At 38.4% G+C, this 21,560-nt stretch overlaps 1 protein-coding gene across 1 annotated transcript in view; it reads right to left on the reverse strand.

Annotated features, from left to right (window-relative positions):
* The window catches only part of GNS (glucosamine (N-acetyl)-6-sulfatase), a 38,390-nt gene that overhangs the window by 10,838 nt on the left and 5,992 nt on the right, over positions 1 to 21,560 (reverse strand). Inside the window, exons 2-10 of the mRNA XM_079139686.1 lie at positions 21,434 to 21,493; positions 18,158 to 18,364; positions 16,119 to 16,184; positions 15,592 to 15,690; positions 13,593 to 13,760; positions 11,784 to 11,866; positions 10,673 to 10,791; positions 7,907 to 8,010; positions 1,727 to 1,828 (exon numbers count right to left, since the gene is read on the reverse strand). Coding sequence (XP_078995812.1) covers positions 1,727 to 1,828; positions 7,907 to 8,010; positions 10,673 to 10,791; positions 11,784 to 11,866; positions 13,593 to 13,760; positions 15,592 to 15,690; positions 16,119 to 16,184; positions 18,158 to 18,364; positions 21,434 to 21,493 — 1,008 coding nt within the window. The remainder of the gene's footprint in view (positions 1 to 1,726; positions 1,829 to 7,906; positions 8,011 to 10,672; positions 10,792 to 11,783; positions 11,867 to 13,592; positions 13,761 to 15,591; positions 15,691 to 16,118; positions 16,185 to 18,157; positions 18,365 to 21,433; positions 21,494 to 21,560) is intronic.

The following is a 21,560-nucleotide window of genomic DNA, read 5'->3' on the forward strand; positions in this document are numbered from 1 at the left end:
AAATAAGCTCAGTAAAAACAGCCAGTCACAGAGGCCACATACTACATGATTCCAAATACCACTCGTCACCTACTAGAGTGGCAAAAAATTGTCTGAGTTTTATGTGAAGCAAAGGGAATTCTCATACATGCTGGTGGGAACATAAATCAACATGAACATTTTGAAATTCACATATTTATACAAATGAACATGTGCAATTTCTGTAACCTTGGTGCATTGCCCACTGACAAAAGATAAATTGTGATGCATGTAAACAATATTAGGCAGCTGTGAACAACATGGACCAATGAATAATAATGAATTTTTAATAGCTCCAGCATGTATCCAGTATGGTATCATTTTTAGAGCTCAAAATAAGACCCAAACTAGTTATGTTGTTCAGGAAAACCTACATGCTAGTTCTCAAAAATAAGAGCAAGAGAATAACCATGAAATTCGGGAAAATAACCATCCTTATGGGGCAGGCAAAAGATAGGGAGGAACACCAGTATTGATACTATTGAGGGGATTTTAGTTTGTTGTTGGTGCTGGGGATTGAATCCAAGGCTTGTGCGCACTCGGCAAGTGCTCTGCCACCGAGCGACATCTTCAGCCCAGTAATACTGAGTTCTGAAATGGAGTGGCAGCTTCACAGGGGTCTTTTGTATCTCACAATTTAGGTGAGTCACATTCATTCTTGTATGAATCCTATACTAAGTTGTAACACTCAGATATATAAAAGTCACCTATGATTTTATGATTCAGAGAACTATGATAATGACTAAACCATGCTAGTGATGACCCTTCCAAACTTCTCTATGCTTGAACATACCCACATACTTTAATGGGGGAAGGGATGTTGTGAATTGTCCTTTTCTCCCTGTGGTTCAGTCTTCCAAGTCAGTGAATTCAGATGCACGTCATTTAGTGTTGTTTTAATATTCTGCGTTTTAACTGTTGCACAATTTCGCCAGCTCCCTACTGGGTATTTGAATTTTTAGCTTCCTTCTATTAATACTGCTCAAGTACATTTTTATATATAATAGACCTGTACAGTGACAGGCATAGTAGGTACTCTAAGACTTCTTGAATGGATTTGTTTCCTTAGAATAATTTCTCAAATGTAATTGCTAGATGTGTGTATCTTGAAGCGATATGTCTTGTTAAAACTAGCTTCCTGATAGGTTATATTGCTTACACCTCTATGACTAGTGCATGTATAGTTTCAATTTTTCAGAGTTCTGCAAATCCTAGGTAATAATCTTTTTGATCTTTACAAGTTTGAAGGTGATAAAGGCCTCTTTCAGTAAAGCCGTTCTTTGATCAGCACTAAAGCAATCTTTCTGCACTTACTTTGGCCATTTCTAATTCTTCTGTGAATCAGTCACTTTTTTTTTTTTGCCCATTTTTCTACCGGAGTACTAATCTTTGCTTTCTAAGAAATCATTAGGATTAGTTACCCTTTTTCATATACATTGCAAATACTTTTTTTCAATTTGTCACGTATTTTAACTTTCTTTGTGGTGGTTTTTTGGAGAGATGGGGAAAGGGGAAGATACACTATGCTAACGTTTACATGTAGTACAGTCAGCTTTTTCCTTAAGAAAACTCCTTGCACCACAAGATCAGAAAAATCCCATTCTCTAATGCTGCAAATCTAACAGCTTTAAGTTTTAGCTTAAGTCTTCACATAACCTCAAACTTAGTTTGGTTTTGGCTCAGAATTAATTTAGGGCTTTATACTTACCAAAATGGGCAATAAGGACATCCCATCCATCTGTGTCTTATTTAGGTTGTAGCCAGCGATGTCCAAAATAGTAGGACCCAAATCGATGTTGGCAACAAGCATCTGTAAAAACAAGGAAAACAACAATCTAGCACACAACTGGTCCCATCTTCCTTTTCCGTTTACTAAAAAGCTCTCTCCCAGCAACCCACCTGAGACAAATCTTACTCACTATTAACTTTTGCACATTCTTACTTTGATCTTACAGATTCTCATATTCAAATTAACAACTTAAAAAAATACAAAGACTTATAAGGCTTGTAATACATGCTGCTGAGAAGTTATAAATCTATTTCACCCAGACTCTAATTGCTTTGTTATGAATCATGAGTGTTGGGCTCATGATTTTATATAAAGTGCTTTCCAACTTGATTATTCAGACTGGTTCACCAAATTGGACTTCACACTTTTAAATGCCTCAAAGGTGGAATGCTTGGCACCACTGCGAATTATTAGCCTATTTTATAGTTTTTCGAAGTGGCAACATTGCTAAAACATGTTGATAGGCTTTGAAGGCTGCAGGAAACTTCAATTCATCAACAGAAGTTTCCTTACACAGTATAAAACAGATGTTTTTAAACACTCTAGAAATCAAGACAATATCTTGCATTTATACCCTGCCTTATTAGTATTTTTCTTCTGTATACAATGCTTCTACAGGACCTAAACCAGCATATTCTAATATAGATACAATAGAGACCACCTATTTAATCTAAAATAACAGCCTTTAAATGAAATAGGCAAAATTCATTGTATATATATTTAACCCAATATATTATTCTAACAGATAAGGAAAATTAAAAAACTTCACGAGATTTTACATTTGTTTTTGAATCAAGTCTCTGAGATCTGGTATTTTATAAATGATAACGTTTTAATTTAAATTACCCACATTAAAGTGCTCATGAGCACACTGTGGCTGGTGGCCACTGTAGGGAACAGCCCAGGGCTAAACAGAACCTACGTGGAGGCCTAGAGGTCACTTGGTCACAGGCTGGAAAAGGCCTTAGGATGGTGAGAACAACCCAGCAGGGAAGCAAAGCAGGGGCAAGAAGGGGGAACTGAAGCTTATGGAGCACTTAGTCTGTGCTGGATGTTTAACCCTTATTATGTGGTACTTCACCTATCTTACAGTCAGAAATGAAATATGAGAACAAAGGTAACAGCTTGGAACTGGGAGAACTATCTTTTGCTGAAAATAAATATGTTTTTGAAAATTATCGAGAAGGAAAGGACAAAAAGGGAGGTTTAAAAAATAAAGAACTCTTCCACTTTAAATTTGAAAACAAAACTGAAAGTATGATGAAAGGCAAGAAAACATCTTCAGAACATTATTCTTCAGGGGTCAGGTTTCCTGTGGGTCAGGATTGGCTCTCAGAGGGCAAGTGATACATATCCTGGCTCTGAATCAATTAGTGTCTCTCTGTAGCTGTCAGAAATTATCATTCAGTAGAGAGAATTCAAGGAGAGATAATCCATATGTCACTGAGGAAAAAAAACCTCACAGAGCTAGGTCTCGAGGGATTGCACAAGACCCACTGTTACAGATAATTTTTCTAGTCCAAGTTCCCTAGGCAAACTGAGCAGCTTGGGACCCAGCCAGCAAGTCTGGGGGTGAATATGGGGGAGATCATGGCAGGAGAGAAACAAATGGAGACCTGATCTCAGAGTTACAGAATGAATGAGTGAAGCTAGTTCCACAGGCACTACTAAAATGTTCAAGGCAGTTTTTTAAGGCGAAGGGTAATCACCAAAATAATAAAACCCACGGACAGAGCCAGGGGTGGTGGTGCACACCTGTAATCCCAGCCATTTAGGAGACTGAGGCAGGATGATTTCAAGTTTGAGGACAGCCTTAGTAACTTACCAAGACCTTCTCTGAAAATAAATAACAAAAAAGGACTTCCCAGTAGTTCTGTGGTAAAGGGAATTGCCTAGCATGTGCTAGGCCCTGGGTTTGATCCCCAGTACTGCTAGCAGGGGAAAAAAACTCCACCGAATCCACTTTGGATAAGTCTCATCAAAAATCGCCTCAGGAGCTAGCAGCTGTATGATGGGACATGTTTTCTAATGGTATTTTGCTCAATGGAGAGAAATCTCTCTAAGTTCTGGTATAAATCAGGGATCAATACGATTTGGCCCACGTTCCACAAACACGTTATCCCAAGCAACTTTCTTCTTGCCTAAATATGGAGAACAAATTTTCTTCTATTCTAGGATTCTGCCTAAGAAGTGGAGACAGTCTCAAGATCTGCATACTGTCAGCAGAAGGAACATCAAGTACTAGTAAAAAATTCAAGAGAAAATTATACCTACCTGATTTTATACAACCAAGTATTAGAACAGATTTGATGGACTATCATGGTAATGACTCTTGAAACATTAGGGTTCCAAGTTTCTAGAATGGTATTGCTTTTATCACACAGTCTTTAAGTATAAATTTAAAAAGACTTATTTATAGATCAGAACAGAAAAAGCTTTTCTAACACCCAAATTAATTATTTTATACACCACAATCTCTTAGTTTGTATGGGATTCTTAGGACACAAGAACATTGGCATTCTGATCAAACAGAAGCCCTAGAAACCCCTGGGCATAAAATCCAGGGATATCATGTGTTGATATGTCAACTCTAGAAGAAAGAAACACTGTATAATTACTGAAAAGAGCAAGGTGATGGGCTCTCAGGAGCACATGTCAGGTTTCCAGACAGAAACTGAAGCTCTGATATTAAACAATTCACAAAGAGCTACTAGAGAAGACTCAAAGCACCCTAAAAGTACTCCAGATTCATTTGGCAAAAGGTACTCTAAGTGCATGAGAAACCAGAGAACCCCCATTATGCTGGGCTGTGCTAGTGACCTGTCTGTCTCTAACAAGGAAGGTGCCAGGGTATCAGCGAGTTACACTCAAGAACAGAGATACAACATCTCCCAAGTTTGCAACTGGGGAAAGTGAGGTTTATTTTGTTCAAAGTCTTAAAGTCAATGGGCTGTCTTGACTCCCAGTTCAGTTTGGTTTTCCCTGGACCATGCTGTCTCATTCTAGTTCTACTAGCCTTCTTTCTAAAAACTCTTTTGAGGAACTATCACCAATCTACAGCTAGATTAATGTTTAGCTGTGGAGAAAACTTCAACCAACCTCTGGCATCCACACACCACCTGCTCTTGCTCTCAAACAGCCAATACATAACCAAGCCCACCAGTCAGCTAAACGTGAGCTTTTTGGGCTGTCAGGCTGTGATGGCTCAGCTCGTCATGCACAATAATGCATAACCCTGTGTCACTCAAGCGTAACAAGTGGCACTGAAATCACTGTTGCCAATACATGAAGAACATCCCTGACGTTCTTTGAGCTAGATGAGAACTGAGGCATTTCACACTTCAACTATATTTGTCAGCACAGCAATGTGACAAACATGGATTCTGAGAATAGGCACGGTTAACTGTCAGTTCTGGTCCTGTCACTTACTAGATGACCTTGGCAAAATTCATGCAACTAATGTGGAGGTTGCCCAGTGTATGTAAAGGGCTGGGTACTCAGTTTAGATAGTTCCTCTTTCCTAGGACATCTGAGCAAAAGACAAACTCAGTGGGGAGTGTTAAGTGTGGGGCCAGTTGGAAACCCACAGAAGAGGCATCACCCTATCGAAGGGCAGGAGTCTGAAGCAACTTCCTGGGGTGGGGTAGACCAAGGCCCTGAAGGACAGGTAAGTTGGTCAGGTGAAGGGGATCTGAGGTGGCCATCCCAGACAGAAGCAGTCATACGAAGAACAGGAGGTGAGAGAGATGCTGCACTTAGAAGTGAAAGCTGTTCAGTACAAATGCTACCTTCTGTCCCTTGAACAAGCCTTGCTTATTCTGACGACTGTGCTGTCACATTAACTGTTCTCAGAGTGCTCGTTCAGCAGACTACGTACTTCTCAACTTCCCCGTCTCTGCTCAAATGCCTCAGAGGTGTACACTGACTGCTCTGGCTAAAGTACCTGGCTCTCCCTCACACTGGCATTTAAGAAGGAATCCTCCCTCATTGCTCCTTGCTGCATTTGAGGCTTTTCTAGGGTACTGTGCCAGCAGAGGAAGATACTTAATAAATTCTTGTTGACTGAGTTACAGGGTAATGATTAAGAGTATGGACTCTGGAGCCAGATCTCTTGAGTTCAAATGCAGGGCTCTGTTCTTTTTAGTTATGCAATCATAAGCAAAGCAATTAATTTCTGTACCTCAGTTTCTTCATCTGTAGAATGGGTATAATAGTACACACATTAATAAGACTGAAACTTAACCGAGAGGACTCACATAAAACATTTAGAATAGCACATATACACAATAAATGTAAGGTATTGTTGAAATGGCTTTCTAGGATTCAGGCTTCATTTAGATTGCTTAGAGAAGGTGAAGTTTCTGATTTTTAACATCTGACAAGACTGTTAACTTGAGAAGAAGGAACAGTTTATTCCACAGGCAGCTGTCTGATACACCTTTCTCTGTTCTCATTCTGCCTCCTTCACTGGCTTTATGTGGGCCTAGAAACCCCGCTTCTCAGAAATGTACAGTGCTAGCATGGTCTCCTCAATTAGCTCCAAATGACAACATCAATAAAACAGTTTTAAGGTTTTTAATAGCCTTCCCAAATTGCCTATCTCCTTTGAAAAAAGAGGCTTGTTTAGAAGGCACTGAAATTTGTAGTGGAAAATGAACTGCCTTTAGGAATGTAGGTCTTAAGACCAGAAGAAAATGCAAACGCCACTTATGAAAGCCATTTTCCCTTTAGAGAATTTTAACAGTAAAGCACCAAGAGCATTTTAACAGGAAATAAGTGAAAGGTACAGACAGTGAAACAACATTAAATCCCCATACTAAACCAACGTAACCAATAAGACCAGAGTCTGGCCCATTTTGAAACCCATTTTGCAATTTTAGCTTAAATTATGCATCTGCTTATTTTCTGCAATCTCACAGACCTGGGACTGAAATCATGATTCACGGAGACAAGACATAACTGGCAAAGCATGTTGGTTTTCTCCTGAGCACTAGAGGAAAGTGTTACTGATCAAGATGCCCACCATCTCCAGGGACTAAGTACCTCCATGCTAGGTACTGAGTCTGAAAAAAGACATTGAAATCAAATGAATAGAGGAGAATGTGTTATTTTATGACAGTTCTCGGAGCAAGAACCACGGGAGCAGAAAGGCATTAGTAAGGAAGAGTTCCACACAGAAAGAGGCAATTCTCAGAAAATGTTTTCCACAGTCTTACATTCAATGTGAGGTCAGACCATCAGCAGACATCATGGGAGTTGATCAGAAACAGAATTAGAACCTGCATTTCAGGGGCTTGGAGTGTAGCCCAGTGGTAGAGTGCTTCTCTACTATAGCCAAGACCCTGGGCTCAATCCCTATCACAGCAAAAAAAAAAAAAAAAAAAACCAAAAACAAAAACCCTCTGCATTTTAACAAGATGACCAGGGGATTCACGCACATAGGAAAGCCTGAGGAGTTCTGCCCTTGAAAAATTGTGCTCCAAATCAGGCTGCCTCTCAGAATCATCTGTAATCTTAAAAGGGAAAGAAATACAGATTCTGGGTCCCTATTCCACACTGTGTAAGTCAACAAGACTCTTTCTGGATGCTGCCCAAACATGTACGATTTATTCTTCAAAATTTCTCAGGGCAATTTTTTGAGCACCACTTCAGGACAAAGCAAAGATCTAGTCTCAAAGGACAGACAAAAGCTATGTACTTTGAGGTGACATGTACTGGTAGAACACACTGAATAACCAGCACAGTGGCACATAGCTGTAATCCCAGGAACTTGGGAGACTGAGGTAGGAGGATTGCAAGTAAAACGACAGACTCAGTAACTTAGTGAGACCCTATCTCAAAATAAAAAGGACTGGGATGTGGCTTAGTGGTTAAGGGTCCCCTGGTTTAAAAAAAATAAAAAATTTAAAAAAAAAGGGTGGCAGGGAGTTTATTTGTAATTTGAAAAATAATCACTATTTCATAAACACACAAGATCTCATACTGATCAGCTTTTATCCTTATAGGAGGAACCCCACTAGCCCGCCTCTTAAAAGAAATTGCCTTATTTTCTCAGTCAACTGCCTATCTGCATATAACATCAGTTTGTTAGGCACCTACCTTGCTTGTCTGATTTGCTTTGATCCCAGGCCCTCGAACCAACAGTGGAACTTTGATATCGAACTCATACAGCTGTCTTTTGTCTATTGGCAAAGAAAACTGTCCTGAAAACAAAATGCATAAAGTAAAAATGAAGCCAAGTCAGACATGTAGCTCTGACTCTTTCATTTGTTTAGTCAATTGCAAATACAAAAAATAATACAATTGTTCTAATTCTGGTCTCTTAATAGAAAGTTTAAATTTGCCCGTTTCTCTCATTACAAGACGGGAGAAACAGTTGAGTTCATCTTGTTTGGACACATAACAAGGGACTCCCTAGTTTACATTAGGACAAACTGGGCAGACAAACAAAAAACTGGAAAGAACCAAAACACTAATACATAAAAAACATATGCATGGTATTCAACTTGATCATAGCAGGAGAGTATACTCCAAATACTGCCAAATGTAAAGGGACAAAAGTACTTATCCTACTTTTCCTGAATGAACTGCATTTCAAGATAACCAAATAATTGATGAGTAGAGGTCCAGCAAGTAAATGCAAAGGACAGAATTATGAAGTCAACATTTTGCAATATGTGTCTGAGGGAATGATGGATTTAAGCAACAATCATCAACGGGAACTTCAATAGGAAGGGCTTGGGCTGAAATCACCTAGGTCATCAGTCAATACTGGCATCCCCAAAGTGGGCAGCCAGACACCATGAGTTTCACGACATGTTACAACAAGAAATACACATCAGCACCACTGAGGAAGTACTCTTGCCTACACGCGAGAATTTTGAGCAGATCTTCAGATCTCACTACCAAACTAAAGGAAATGCTGAGGAGATATGAAACAAGGGAAGACCTTACAAGATGGCAGCCAAATCCAGACTGAGCTATTCTACAGGATAAGAGACCCACTTCTCCCAGTAAGTCAAGTAGCAAATGAGATTAGGAGATCTAAAAACTAAAAGGTAGTTTGTGGACCTTGTTTGGAACATGACATATAATAAATGGGATGCACAATCAGATGTTGATATGTGGAATCACAGGGTCTGGGAATTGTTTCAAAACATTCTTGCAAAAAGGAAAAATCATGCGGAGGTTAAGAAAATACAAAAGAATAGTCACATGAAACTAAAAACCTAAGCAGGATAATGAGGTTATTTTATTAGTCTATACTCACCCCACCCTCCCCCAAAAGACAGCATCTTGCCATGTTGCCCAGGCTTAGCCACAAACTCCTGAGCTCCAATATTTCCGCCTCAGCCTCTTAAATTCTGGGACTACAGGCATGTGCCACCATACCCAGAGCTTTATTAATCTCTCTGTTGAGTGTTTAGAATTATTCACATTAAATGCCTATATATTATATAATATTAAATCTGCTCCTATACAAGGTTCAGGTTAATTCCTTTTAAATGGAAATTTATAGACAGAAGAAAATATTTATGGTGGTACTGGGGATTTAACCTGGGGTGTTCTATCACAAAGTTACATCCTCAGTCCTTTTTTAAAATTTTATTTTGAGACCATCTTGCTAAGCTGCTGAGCCTGACCTCAAACTTGTAATTCTCCTGCCTCAGTCTCCTGAATCACTGCGATTACAGGTGTGTGCCCAGCAAGCAAAAACATTTCTTTATTTTTGTACCAGGGATTGAACCCACAGGTGCTTAACCACTGAGCCACATCACTAGCCCTTTAAAATTTTTAAAATTTGTTTTTAGGTATACATGACAGTGGTTATTCTGATATATTATACATACATGGAGAGTTTAACTTCTCATTCTTGTGGTTGTACATGATGTGTAGTTACAATGGTGGTGTATTCATACATGAATATAGGAAAATTATGTCCAATTCATTCTTCTGTCTTTCCTATTCCCATTCTTGCTCCTTCCCTTCATTCCCTTTTGTCTAATCCAATGAAATTCTATATTTCCCTTCCCCACTTTGTTTTGTGTTAGCATCTACCTATCAGAGGGAACATTTGGTCTTTGGTTTTTAGGGACTGACTTATCTCACTCAGCATGATAGTCTCCAGTTCCATCATTTACTGGCAAATGATATAACTTCATTCATCTTTATCTTAGCCCTTTTCTGAGACAGGGTCTCACAAAGTTGCTAAGGCTGGCTTTGAAATCACGATTCTCCTATATCAGCCTCCGTAGTCACTGGGATTATAGGCATGCACCATTGCACCTGGCAAAACATTTATTTTTTTAAACTACAGAAGGTCCAAGTATGGGCTGGGGATGTAAAACACTTGCCTAGTATATGTGAGGCCCTGGATTCGATCTCTAGCACAAACACACAAAAAAATTCAAGCTGAAAGGATGAAAGGGAAGGACATGGAGCTAACTCATTCTGTATTTTTGAAAAACAAATACCACCCCAAAACCAGATTCCAAAATTCAGCAAGACAGAATGTGCCCCGCAAAGACCATCTTCTCTTGGTCCTCCTGTAAAGAATATGGTACCCCTACTTTTTAAGTCCCACTTATCTTTAAAACCAAGTTCAGTTTCCATAAAGCCTGCCACCAGTCCATCAAGCTTTTTTTGCTCTGGTTCCCAGATCACTGCCTGAGTATATGAATCACAAAACCTAGTTTCTCTTCTTTAGAATGGCAAGCCCACTAAACAAGGGGGTCCGGAGGGCAAGACCCTTGCTCTGGCAAACCTGCAGTATTAAAGCACTAGAATTCCTGCCAGGGCTACTTTTTCTACTGGGTAGAAAAAGCAGACATGCTCTCAAAGATGACAGGAGTACCTGACTCTTACCTGTGTGATAGCCATTGTCTGAGGTATAAAAGATGTAAGTGTTGTTGAGCTCCCCAGTGAATTCCAATCTCTTGACCAGTTTCTCCACAAGGTCATCAACAGAGAGCAAAGTCTGCCACCTGGATGTGAACACAGGGTGGAGAAGGGATTTCAGGGGCAATGGCTCAGGTTATCAATATGGGGAAGAGAAGACAGGCAAAAACAAAAATACCTGTCCCTCCCAAAAAACCCTACACACTCAAATTCCAAAGCTCCATTCCCCAAACTTTGCCACAGCCAGGACCTTGGGATGAATTATGTTCTGAAATTTTCTTAAGTTAAATATTTCCAAAGAAATAAACGAGGCTTTTCACAACTAGTTAGCTTTACTTTCACAACCACTGGTGATGAGGAGAATAAGAAAGGAAAGTTCTCAATTCAGTACCAATTAGTAGAGATTAATTCAAATAGTGCTATTATACAACATTGTTTAGTCATCTAAACTAGGGCCTGGCAAACTAAGGCCCATGGGCTACAGTTGTCTATCTTTTTAAGTTTGATTGGAACACAGCCATGCTTAGTCACATTGTCCAGGGCTGTTTTTATGCTGGAACAGCAGAACTAAGTAGTTCTGACAGAATAAATGGTCTGCAAACCTACAATATTTACTATTTTTATTTTTGGCCCTACAGAAGTTGTTTGCTGACCTCTGGTCTAAACTAAATAAACTTTAAATAATAGATTTTTAAAAACTGACTGAGAATGTCTTGAAATTCCAAATAGCAAAGGCAAATATTTTGCTCAGTATTTGGGTTAAGTTCTCACCAAATGACCTTGCCTTTAAGGGAAAAAAAAAAAAAAAAAAAAAAAAAAAAAAAAAAAAAAATCAACTGAATGGTTTAAATTTGCAGTATTCTTTAATAAGTCCTAAAAATGGATGGTTTAATTAGTCTTGGGGGCCAAAAGCTACCTTGTACACCTAAATGTAAAGGTATCTCTGCATGCTTCTAATGCAGCAGATGCCCCAAAGCATTTTTCCCATGGATTTGTTTCCCTGTTTTTGTTTTGAAGACAATGTGGTATAGTCACCCATCCTTAAAACCACTCAGACTGAAAAAGCAGCAGTTCTTACCTTTTCCTAAATGCATTATCTAAAAACTGTATTGAAGAATTAGTCATTGGAGTCTTTGCTTGTCTAATTAACCAGTGCTTGTTCTAAAATTTAGAAGGGAAAAAAGGTTAACACCAAGTCACCATAGTTAAACTACTAGATTACTAAAGTTGATAATAAAAAGAATCATTTCATATTTTAGGGGAAAGGAATTAACTGAACCCATTTAACGTCAGATTCTCTCCCTTCCCCTGTACTCCTAAAAAGGAAATTTCTCAGATCCACTCTATCACTCATTCTTCAGCTTCCCATCACCTTCCAAACTATAAAATGCCTTAGCTCCTTTATTAGCAACATTAATAAAAGACTTTAGTGAACATCATTGGGAAACCATTAGCTAACATGGGATTACATTTATAACTACTATAATTCTAAACAGGTTAATATTAACTTTACCGTTCTCTAAGTTTTGCCGAATGAGTTATTTCATTGCCCTCTATTTTCGTGCCCAAGATATTCACTGCACTAGATCCTTGGGGAAAATCCTATCACAGCAGTTTCTTAAAACTTCAAGTCCAAATCTGGAGGAGTCATCCAAATGAAAGTCATATTTTTAAACAAAAACTTCTCATATACTATTAATTCTCTCCTGTCTATTCACAGTATTCTAAGTTAGCATCTACCAAATCATACTCCTCAGAAGTGCTTTTTAGTTAGTAAGTCTGAGAAATGCTATATAACATATCCTTCCCTTCTGGAAATTCACATTCAACCACACAATTCTGGAGTGTAACAGAATAATTTTTACTTATTATTTTTGGTCAGCGATGAAACAAAATGACTAATTTAATCCCAAGTTTCCAAACTTATCAGTCATGGTAACTTCAATGAACTCCTGTTTGAAAACAAATTGAAACTACCTCTCCAGTTTAAAACCCAGGTTACTCAGCTTCAAAAATCATTCAACAAGATAAGCCTACATACAGCGTGTCAGAAGTGTGCCAGATGTCTGTAATCCTCACAATAGTTTCAAGAGGGACTGGGATCTTCCATTTTAAGGTGTCTTGCTCATTTCACAGCCAGAAATTGGTAGTACTGCGTCTGAATTCAAGACTCATTCCCTCTACAACCTTATAAGCAATTATGATTTCTGGGGAACAGACATGAGGCAGTGGAGACCTTCTGACTTTGAACCAGGAACTGCCCATACCTTGGGCCAAGGAAAGTATAACCTATTAACTAAAGAAATGCTATGATAGGATCTTTCCAGGGACCTAGGACAGTGAATATCCTGGGTAGGAAAACAGGGCAATGCAACCACTTAAGACTGAGAGGAAGAAATAGTTAACTGGCACATGAAGCAAATATTTGGGTTGCTGTGGCCTGTAATCATGTCTCCTGTGTTGGCTCCCTCCCCCCCGCCACTCAATTTCCTTTCCAAAGTACATGGTACTGTGTCACCCCTGTTCTTTCTATGCCTTGGACCAACGAGTTTTGGGGTGATGTGGGGACATCCCCTGGGACATGTCTCAGACATTGCCAGGAGGGAGGAAAGCCAACCCACAGGTTACTAGAAAAGCCTGAGTGACACTCCTGTAATCAGAGAAGATGGCATTCTTTACCATTTTCCGCAGATTCCCTAGCTGCTCCCTGGATGTGTGGCAGGTACCTTATCTCTACCTGTGAAGCAAGTCTATACTATTTGTTGTCCTAGGGAGAGGTGCATTACCCCTACAATATGTTGAAAGAAAATCTACTACATGGCTCAAAGGTTTTCTATAGTATTACTTATACTGAGTATGGCTTAAATTCAAGGGTTGAGGAGGCTACCGTTCCATGGACATTGAAGTTCTTGTTTCTTGGTGCAAACACATTCTGAAAAGTCTTCTGGTACTGAGGTGCAGCTGTCCAAGGTGAATGAGGTGCTGGAGTGGAGATCATCATGAAGAATGGCTCAGAGTTGGATTTGTAGTCCAGAAAGTCCAAGGAGACATTAGCCTGCACATACAAAGATACGTCACCTCCTACCCTACCCAACAATTCAGTACTTAATAGATAAAATGTCCTCTGGTGGGCAGAGAGTACAAGATTATCTTAATTGTACATCTCAGTGCAAGATCTTATTTCATGGTCATGTGCAAGCATGCTGTTGGAACACAACATTTGGTTTTTAGGCAATGTTTAAAAAACTGAAAAGCATACCATCATAAAAAAGGAACTGAGAGGTCTTGATGACTTTACATGATCTAGAAATTGTTATGTCACCCATATGGAATGAAATAATTTGGTCATTTTGGTATTAATTTACATAAATGAAACAGCATATATATATTAGATGACATCAAGAATATAAGAGAATAAATCTAATTCTCAAAAATGGGAAAGGTGAATTAAGTTACCATAACCTGGGTTGGGGATATAGCTCAGTTGGTAGAGTGCTTGCCTTGCAAGCACAAGGCCCTGGGTTCAAATCCCCAGCACCGCAAAAAAAAAAAAAAAAAAAAAAAAAAAAGTTACCATAACCTTATGAAAATAGATAGAAAGTAGATGTCAATTATGCCAGCTGAAGTAGCTAAACTAAATGAATATTAAACCCAAATCCTGGGACTGAGGATGTAGGTTAGTGGTATATCAGCTGCTTAGCACACACAAAGCCTAGGTTCAATCCTTGGCACCAAAAGTAAAGGCCAAAACAAACATGTCACCCCAGAATTTTAACTTATGTAGATTTACATATTTCATTTGCTTATCAGGAGATCCTTTATGAGAATGAAAGCACCCCACATAGATGCTGTTTTTCATTGTTCTGATTCACACCTTCATTTGTTCCTAACACTAGCTCAACATGCTGAAGACATCTACTTCCTATCACCTTCCCATCCACCTACTTTACTTGACCTCTATCAGCTTCCTTGTGGTTTCTCAGATGTGCCAGGGGTACTCCTGCTCAATCAGGGCTCTCACACTCACTGTTCCCCTTGCCTGTGGCATTCTTTCCCCTGAGGGACAGCTCACTCTCACCTCCTTTAGATGCTTAATGTTACCTACCTAGTAGCCTCCCACCCTTATTTCTCTATTATCTAATGAAGCAACAAATGAACATGTGTATATGCCCACACACATAGCATAAATAAATTCTGCCACAAGTTACCTTCCACAGAATAGACTTTGCTTCACTTACTACAAAATGCCTACTGTGCCTGGTGCTGACCCATTTGGTGAATAAATGCACTATGAAGTATTTCCATTAAGGATACTTCAGAACGTGAAGTCCCAAATTCACCTTTTAGTGATTTATGCACACAATGACCACGGAACATCTCTATGCCTCCACCTATGCAGAGGCCTATGAAGTTACTACCTTCTAGCTTGGGGCCAAGAGTGGGATCCCCAGTGGCACACAGTGGCACACATCTACAATCCTAACTACTTGGGAGGTTGAGGCAGAAAGATCACAAGTTCAAGGTTAGCCTGGGCAATTTAGCAACACCTTGTCTCAAAGTAAAAGGGCTGGGGATGTAGCTTAGTGGCAGAGTGAACATTCAATCCAAAGTACAGCTATATTTAAAAAAAAAAAAAAAAAAAAAAAGGAGCCCCTAACAAAGGTGTTAGTGCTTACCCTTTGGAAAAGGGATTTGTTGCTAGAATTTCAAGAATATAAGAAAAACACCCTTAGGAATTTTTAATTCAATTAAAACATATTCTTTGGCAGGTAGACCACAACATTACACATTTATGTCACCTGACACAAACAAGACTAGAGGTTTTCTAGGCAGAGCCTTAACCCAATGTGAGCCAAACCTGCAAGGGCAGAGTTCCAGAAACTCACCAGAACATCTGTCAGGTAGTCCACACTGTAATTTTCGCCATGTTTCCGTGCTTTCCCATTGATAGAGAGGGTGTAATTATAATATTTAGAATTCTTTTCCTATTTAAAAGGGGAAAGTAAAATTTGGTATGAGGTCAACACAAAATGAAGAACTAAACCTATGCTGGGCTAAACTGTACTATTTAAAAAGCAGTAAGACATAAAAAAAGGGAATTACTCATGTCAATATTTAATTGATTTTTCTGACAAGGGTTTTATCAAAGACTAGCATGGTTTCAATAATTTGTTCTACTTTAAAAGTCAAAAATGGGCCAGGGAGAACAGCAAACTACATTGCTAAACCCTCTGTAATGCAAGAAAAACATCCCAGAATGGAGTGACTCACCAGTCAACAGACTTCTTTAAGGAGACAAAACAATTAAGCAGAAGCAGAAAAAGTTATGTTGGTATCAGGGTTAAATTAGAGAGTAAGTGCTTTGCATCAGGAGGGCTGTGTGTAATTGGCACTGACTTTAATAATCACTTACCAAAGCATACCAATAGCTCCAGCCCAGAGGGACATGTTCTAGTCCACCTGCATCTGGAGCTCCATACTGAAAAGACAGACAAGTAAGACATTAGAACTCCTCAGACATGACCAGACCATAAAGAACAGGAAATTTTGAATCTTTTTAGACCAGTGCCTGACACAGAATAGGTGCTCAATTTTCCTCAACACACAGACTAATAAAAAAGTGTAGAACTCTATAATCCTAGGAACTTCTTAAGCTAAAATGGCAAACCATAGCCAGTGGGCCAAATATGGTCTCCCAACTGTTTTGTATGGTTAAAATACTAAAATTTTTTAACTATTTAAAAGTTTAACTATCAAAAGGAAAATATTTTGCGAAATGTGACAGTTACAGGAAATTCAAATTTCAGTGACAGACTTTTATTTGAATATAGCCTGCTCATTTGCTTACATAGTATCTACGGCTGCATTCGTGCTACAGTGGTGGCACAGCAGGCAAGCTGCCAACAGACAGAGAAGTGTGGCCTGCAGAGCCTAAAACATATACTATATAGTCCGCTACAGAAAAAGTCCATGTAGCCTACCCTACATGACCTATTCAGGAGTAAGTACTGAGCCACGATGGCACAGAATGAATGGTCCAACTGACACGGTGGCTAATAACAGCAAAAAGAATTAGACTGAGCTATCTAGTCTATTACTTCAGTTGCCCTGATGAAATCTACTTTTGGAGCACAACTTATCTGATGAGAAGAATAAGTGAAGAGACCACAGACCATTCCCACCTTATTTCAACAAGTTTTAAAAAAATTTTTTTGTAGTTGTACATCATACCTTTATTTTTCGTATGAGGTGCTAAGGATGGAACTCAGTACCTCACATGTGATAGGCAAGCACTCTGCCACTGAGCTGCAGTTCCAGTCCCTCGATAATTTTTAAAACTGCCTATTTAAGGCAGAATCCCTGAGAACTATCTCTCTGTACTAGAAAGTTTTCTCCTAATTTCATATACTCAGATGACCTGCAATATTCAAAGAAGCATATATTCTCTTTATGACACACACCAACACCATAACTGAGTATCACACCACATTTCCTATCTCTCAATTCTTTCAAACTGATTTTTTTCCTTTAAACCCACAAGACTGCAGATCCCCCTAACTACTGGGGAGAAGAAGCAAACTAGCAGAAAATTCAGATCAGATATTAAGACCTCCAGCAACCACAGATAAAGTATAAGAAAACGTACATCTTTTCTTTGTTCTGCATTCCTAAGCTAACTCTGAAAGCTAACCCCAAATATCACCAATTACACTATTTTTTTTTTTTTTGATGGTGCTGGGGATTGAACCCAGGGCCTTGTGCTTGCAAGGCAAGCACTCTACCAACTGAGCTATAGCTCCAACCCCCAAGTACTCTATTTTAAGCTTGGTCTTTGACTAAAAGCTAAGGCCAATGTAGTAGACCTGAGGCCACGAAACCTGGTCCCAACATGTCACAATGAGGTATCACTCTATACAGGCCTGAGGCCAGCACAACAACCACTCAGTCATTATAATGGTCTGACTGCCCCAGACTCTGGGTACTTTCCCTTTATTACGGTCTCTCCACAGTCTGTTCTCACTTCTCAGGTTGAAGTTAAGTATTCAACTGTTATAATTCGGAAAAGATTTTAAGAAATGTGAGGAAAAAAACCTAAAAAGAAAAAATTCTTCATTCTGATCCTAATAAAGGGGAAATGGAAAGAAAAGATACAGCCACACAACAAGTAGAAGTCCTGTGGAAAAGGGAAGATGCAACCGACAATGGCAGTCTTAGGACAATTTTAAAATAAATGCTTCTAGGACTATTTATAGGAAGAGAAACTACAGTACCCGAAACATGTACACAGGTTCCTGTAATCCATGAGCAGATGAGGAAAAAAACAACACACACCCCAACCCTGTAACATGACTTGAATTGACACTACTGAAAAAAGAGAAATTACTGCAAATATCAATTAACACTGAAAAAGCTGTTATAAGGGGAGGGGGAAGAACAGGCCATTCAACATACCTCATTTAAATATTTCCCTGCAAAAAAGGTTTGATAACCACACAATGATCTGAGGATTGCTGGAAACGTATTTGGTTCTTGGATCTTCTGCCAAGACTTGCTACTACAGTTTCCCTCTAGAGTGTTGTTAACGACGTGATGATTATGTGGGTACTTCCCTGTCAGGATACTGGCTCTGCTGGGGCAGCACAGAGCACTTGGCACATACTACAAATAGAAGCAAAACACAGTTAAACAAGAATGATGAAGTTTTCATCACTTCTAAAGACAATAAAAGGAAGCTTCTCAATACTCAACTTCAAAATTTTAATTTCTCATGGAACAGAGATTTTCTTTACATATGATGTACAGTGGAGCTGCTTTAAGTCACATAATGCAGCCATCAAAACAGGTAAGACAAACCAAGAGAATTTCTTTTTCATTTGGTTTCTGTCTGAAGAATAAGAGTAATTCTCATCTTGTCTGCCAAAGAAATAATATTCATATGCAAGGAACACTATTTGGCAATAATATTCATATGCAAGGTCTTAACCAAAGACAAAGAAGGCTACTTGAATCTCAGCTGAGCAGAGGTTCCTTTTCAGGCTCATCTGTAGCTTTACACATTTCTTCTAACACTTTCCACACTGGATTCCCCCTACCTGTCTTATGTTTCCTGAGCTACTATCAACAACCTTTTTCCTTTCTGCCCAATAAACCACTTTATTGAAGTTAAAACTAACACCAGCAGGAAAGGGATGATCAAATATATTCATGCTAACATTGGATACTGTTCCTTTTATGGGGTTTTTTTTTTTTTTTTTTTTTTTTTTGCTTTTCAAGTTGGATTTAGCTTTGTGATGAGGATTAAACCAGGACCCTGCACATGCTAACCATGTGCTTTGCCACTGGGTTTCACCCCCAGCCCAGACTGGCATTTTTAAAATACTGTTGAGGAAGAGTGTTATCTACATGCACAGTGACCAATTGTCTATGTGAAGAGTTAGTTTATGTATTTTGCTCATTTTTCCCTCCTGGACTTTGGCCTCTTGTAACCTAAGATTTGCAGTAAACAAAGATTTAGTCACATTACAAATATTTCCCTTTTTTATTTTTGTTCTTAATTTGACTTCTGTAATTTTAACAGTGGAAATTCTTAATTCTTTCCCTTTATGTTTTCTGACCTATTTTATGGCCCTTATCACACTGCTTATTGTATCTCCATATCACATTTTAATGTATGGTTAATTTCTTCCTCAAAAAACCAAAACAAAACAAAATTAAAAAAACCTCAAGAGTATAACTCAGTGGTAGCGTGAGAGCTTGGCATGCACAAGACTGTGGGTTCAATCCCCAGTATCAAAAATAAAATAGCTTTATTGTTATTACCTATTTATCATTCCAGATAATTACATGTGTTATTACTGGGTATCAAACCCAGGGTCTTACACATGCTAGGCAAGTGCTCCACACTAAGCTACACTCCCAGCCTTCCAGATAACTTTTGGAATCATTTGAGTCTAGAAAAAGTCTTGTGGAGATTCTGATTAGAACAAATTTAAGTGTCTTACCACAGAAAATGTTGTATATATCTATGTAAGTATTTTTATCTTTTGTTAAGTACTATAACTTTATATAGGTCTTAAACCATTCTGGACATCACCAGATCATTCCTAGAGTGTTCACATTTTACTGCTATTATGAATAAGATCTCTTCTACTTCTCTAACTCATACAGAAGAAAAGTTATTTTTACTTTTTCATTTCCACCTTACTGAATTCTATTAATTTACCAAGTTTTCTAGCCAGGTATAGTGGTGTACACCTGTAATCCCCAGCTGCTCAGGAGGATCACAAATTGAAGGCCAGCCTGGGCAACTTAATGAGACCCTGTGTCAAAAAATAAAAGGCTTAGAATGTAGCTCAGTGCTTTGGTTAGCATGAATGAGGTCCTGGGTTTAATCCCCAGCACCACACACAATTTCAAACAATTCTGTTTTCTAGGTCAAAAATACAAGAGTGGAAATATTTTTGACTTCTAATAGTTCAAATTTATTTCAATCTAGACTTATGATGGTGACTAGACAGTCCAGAACATAAAAAATTATTGTCTTTGTCTCATTCCAAACAATGTCCTAAGTTTCTCACCTTAAGTATTAAGTGTGCTAGTTATTTGAAATATGCAAGGATATATATTGTAAGGATATATTCTAACAATTTAAGGTTACCAGGAAATTTCAGACAGCTTTCAGACAGCTAAAATTTCAGACAGCTTTCAAATATCAAGATTAACTTTCCTGGGACTAGGCTGTGGCTCAGTGGTAGAGCGCTTGCCTAGCGTGTGTGAGGCACTGTGTTCAATCCTCAGCACCACATAAAAATAAAGATATTGTGTTAACCTACAACAGCAACAACAAAAAAAGGATTAGCTTTCCTTCTTTCAACTACTAATATCATGTAGACAGACAATGGAAAACCCAACATCATGTAGCTTTACATGCATTGACTCACTGAACAATAACCCTAAGATAGATTTTGGTTAACTATTTACAAATGGGGAAACCAAGAACCAGAGGTTAAATAACTCACCCAAGGTTACAGAGGTACATAAATGAACAGGTATTCAAAACTAGGCAGTCTGGTTCTAGAATCTATGCTCTCTTAGGTCTAACATTGTTTCACTGTGCAGATTTCCTGGTATTAAGCAATCCTTCCATTCCTAGACTACCACTTACTGGGTTATATGTATGGCTCCTAAATTTGAATTGGTAGCATTTTATTTTGGATCTTTGCATCTGTACTTTTTTAAATTTCTATTTTATTAATTTTTAAATCTATTCTTATTAGTTATACACAGCAATAGAATGTATTTTGATATTATATATGTGAAGCATAACTTTTAGTGTATTTATATTGTGTATAAATATACATGTTTTTAGGTGCTATTATCTTTGTCAGGTCTGACTATCAGTTAATTGGGTTTAACCATAGAATAGGTAACATAGTATAAACATCACTTGCTTCTATCAATCCATTTTCAAATCTAAAACTGAGGTTTTAGATAAAATTCTCTGATTCTGAGTTGTAGCACAGATTGGCTTAGCAAATACCTACAACTGATCTTCAATTGACAGGAAGTAATAATTCAATTAAAATCTATATAACATTATATATATAAAGTCCTTCCTTCAGCTCAGACATTTAACTATAAAAAACTCTTCACAGACTACACCAGACTTCCAGAAGAGTATTTCTTCTTATAAACACAAAATCTAACAAAATTAGTTTCGAAACTTACAGCACTGGAGAAAGTCATTCCCATCTCTCCAATGAGGGCCTTGGTTTTCTTTAGTGGTGTCTGTAAAGTAAGTAATTATACATTAAACATTTCTTCTGATAAAACACCCAGACCAAAACTTGTGACT

The sequence above is a fragment of the Sciurus vulgaris genome (genome assembly GCF_902686455.1).
Source record: "Sciurus vulgaris genome assembly, chromosome: 5".
Classification (NCBI taxonomy): Eukaryota; Metazoa; Chordata; class Mammalia; order Rodentia; family Sciuridae; genus Sciurus; species Sciurus vulgaris.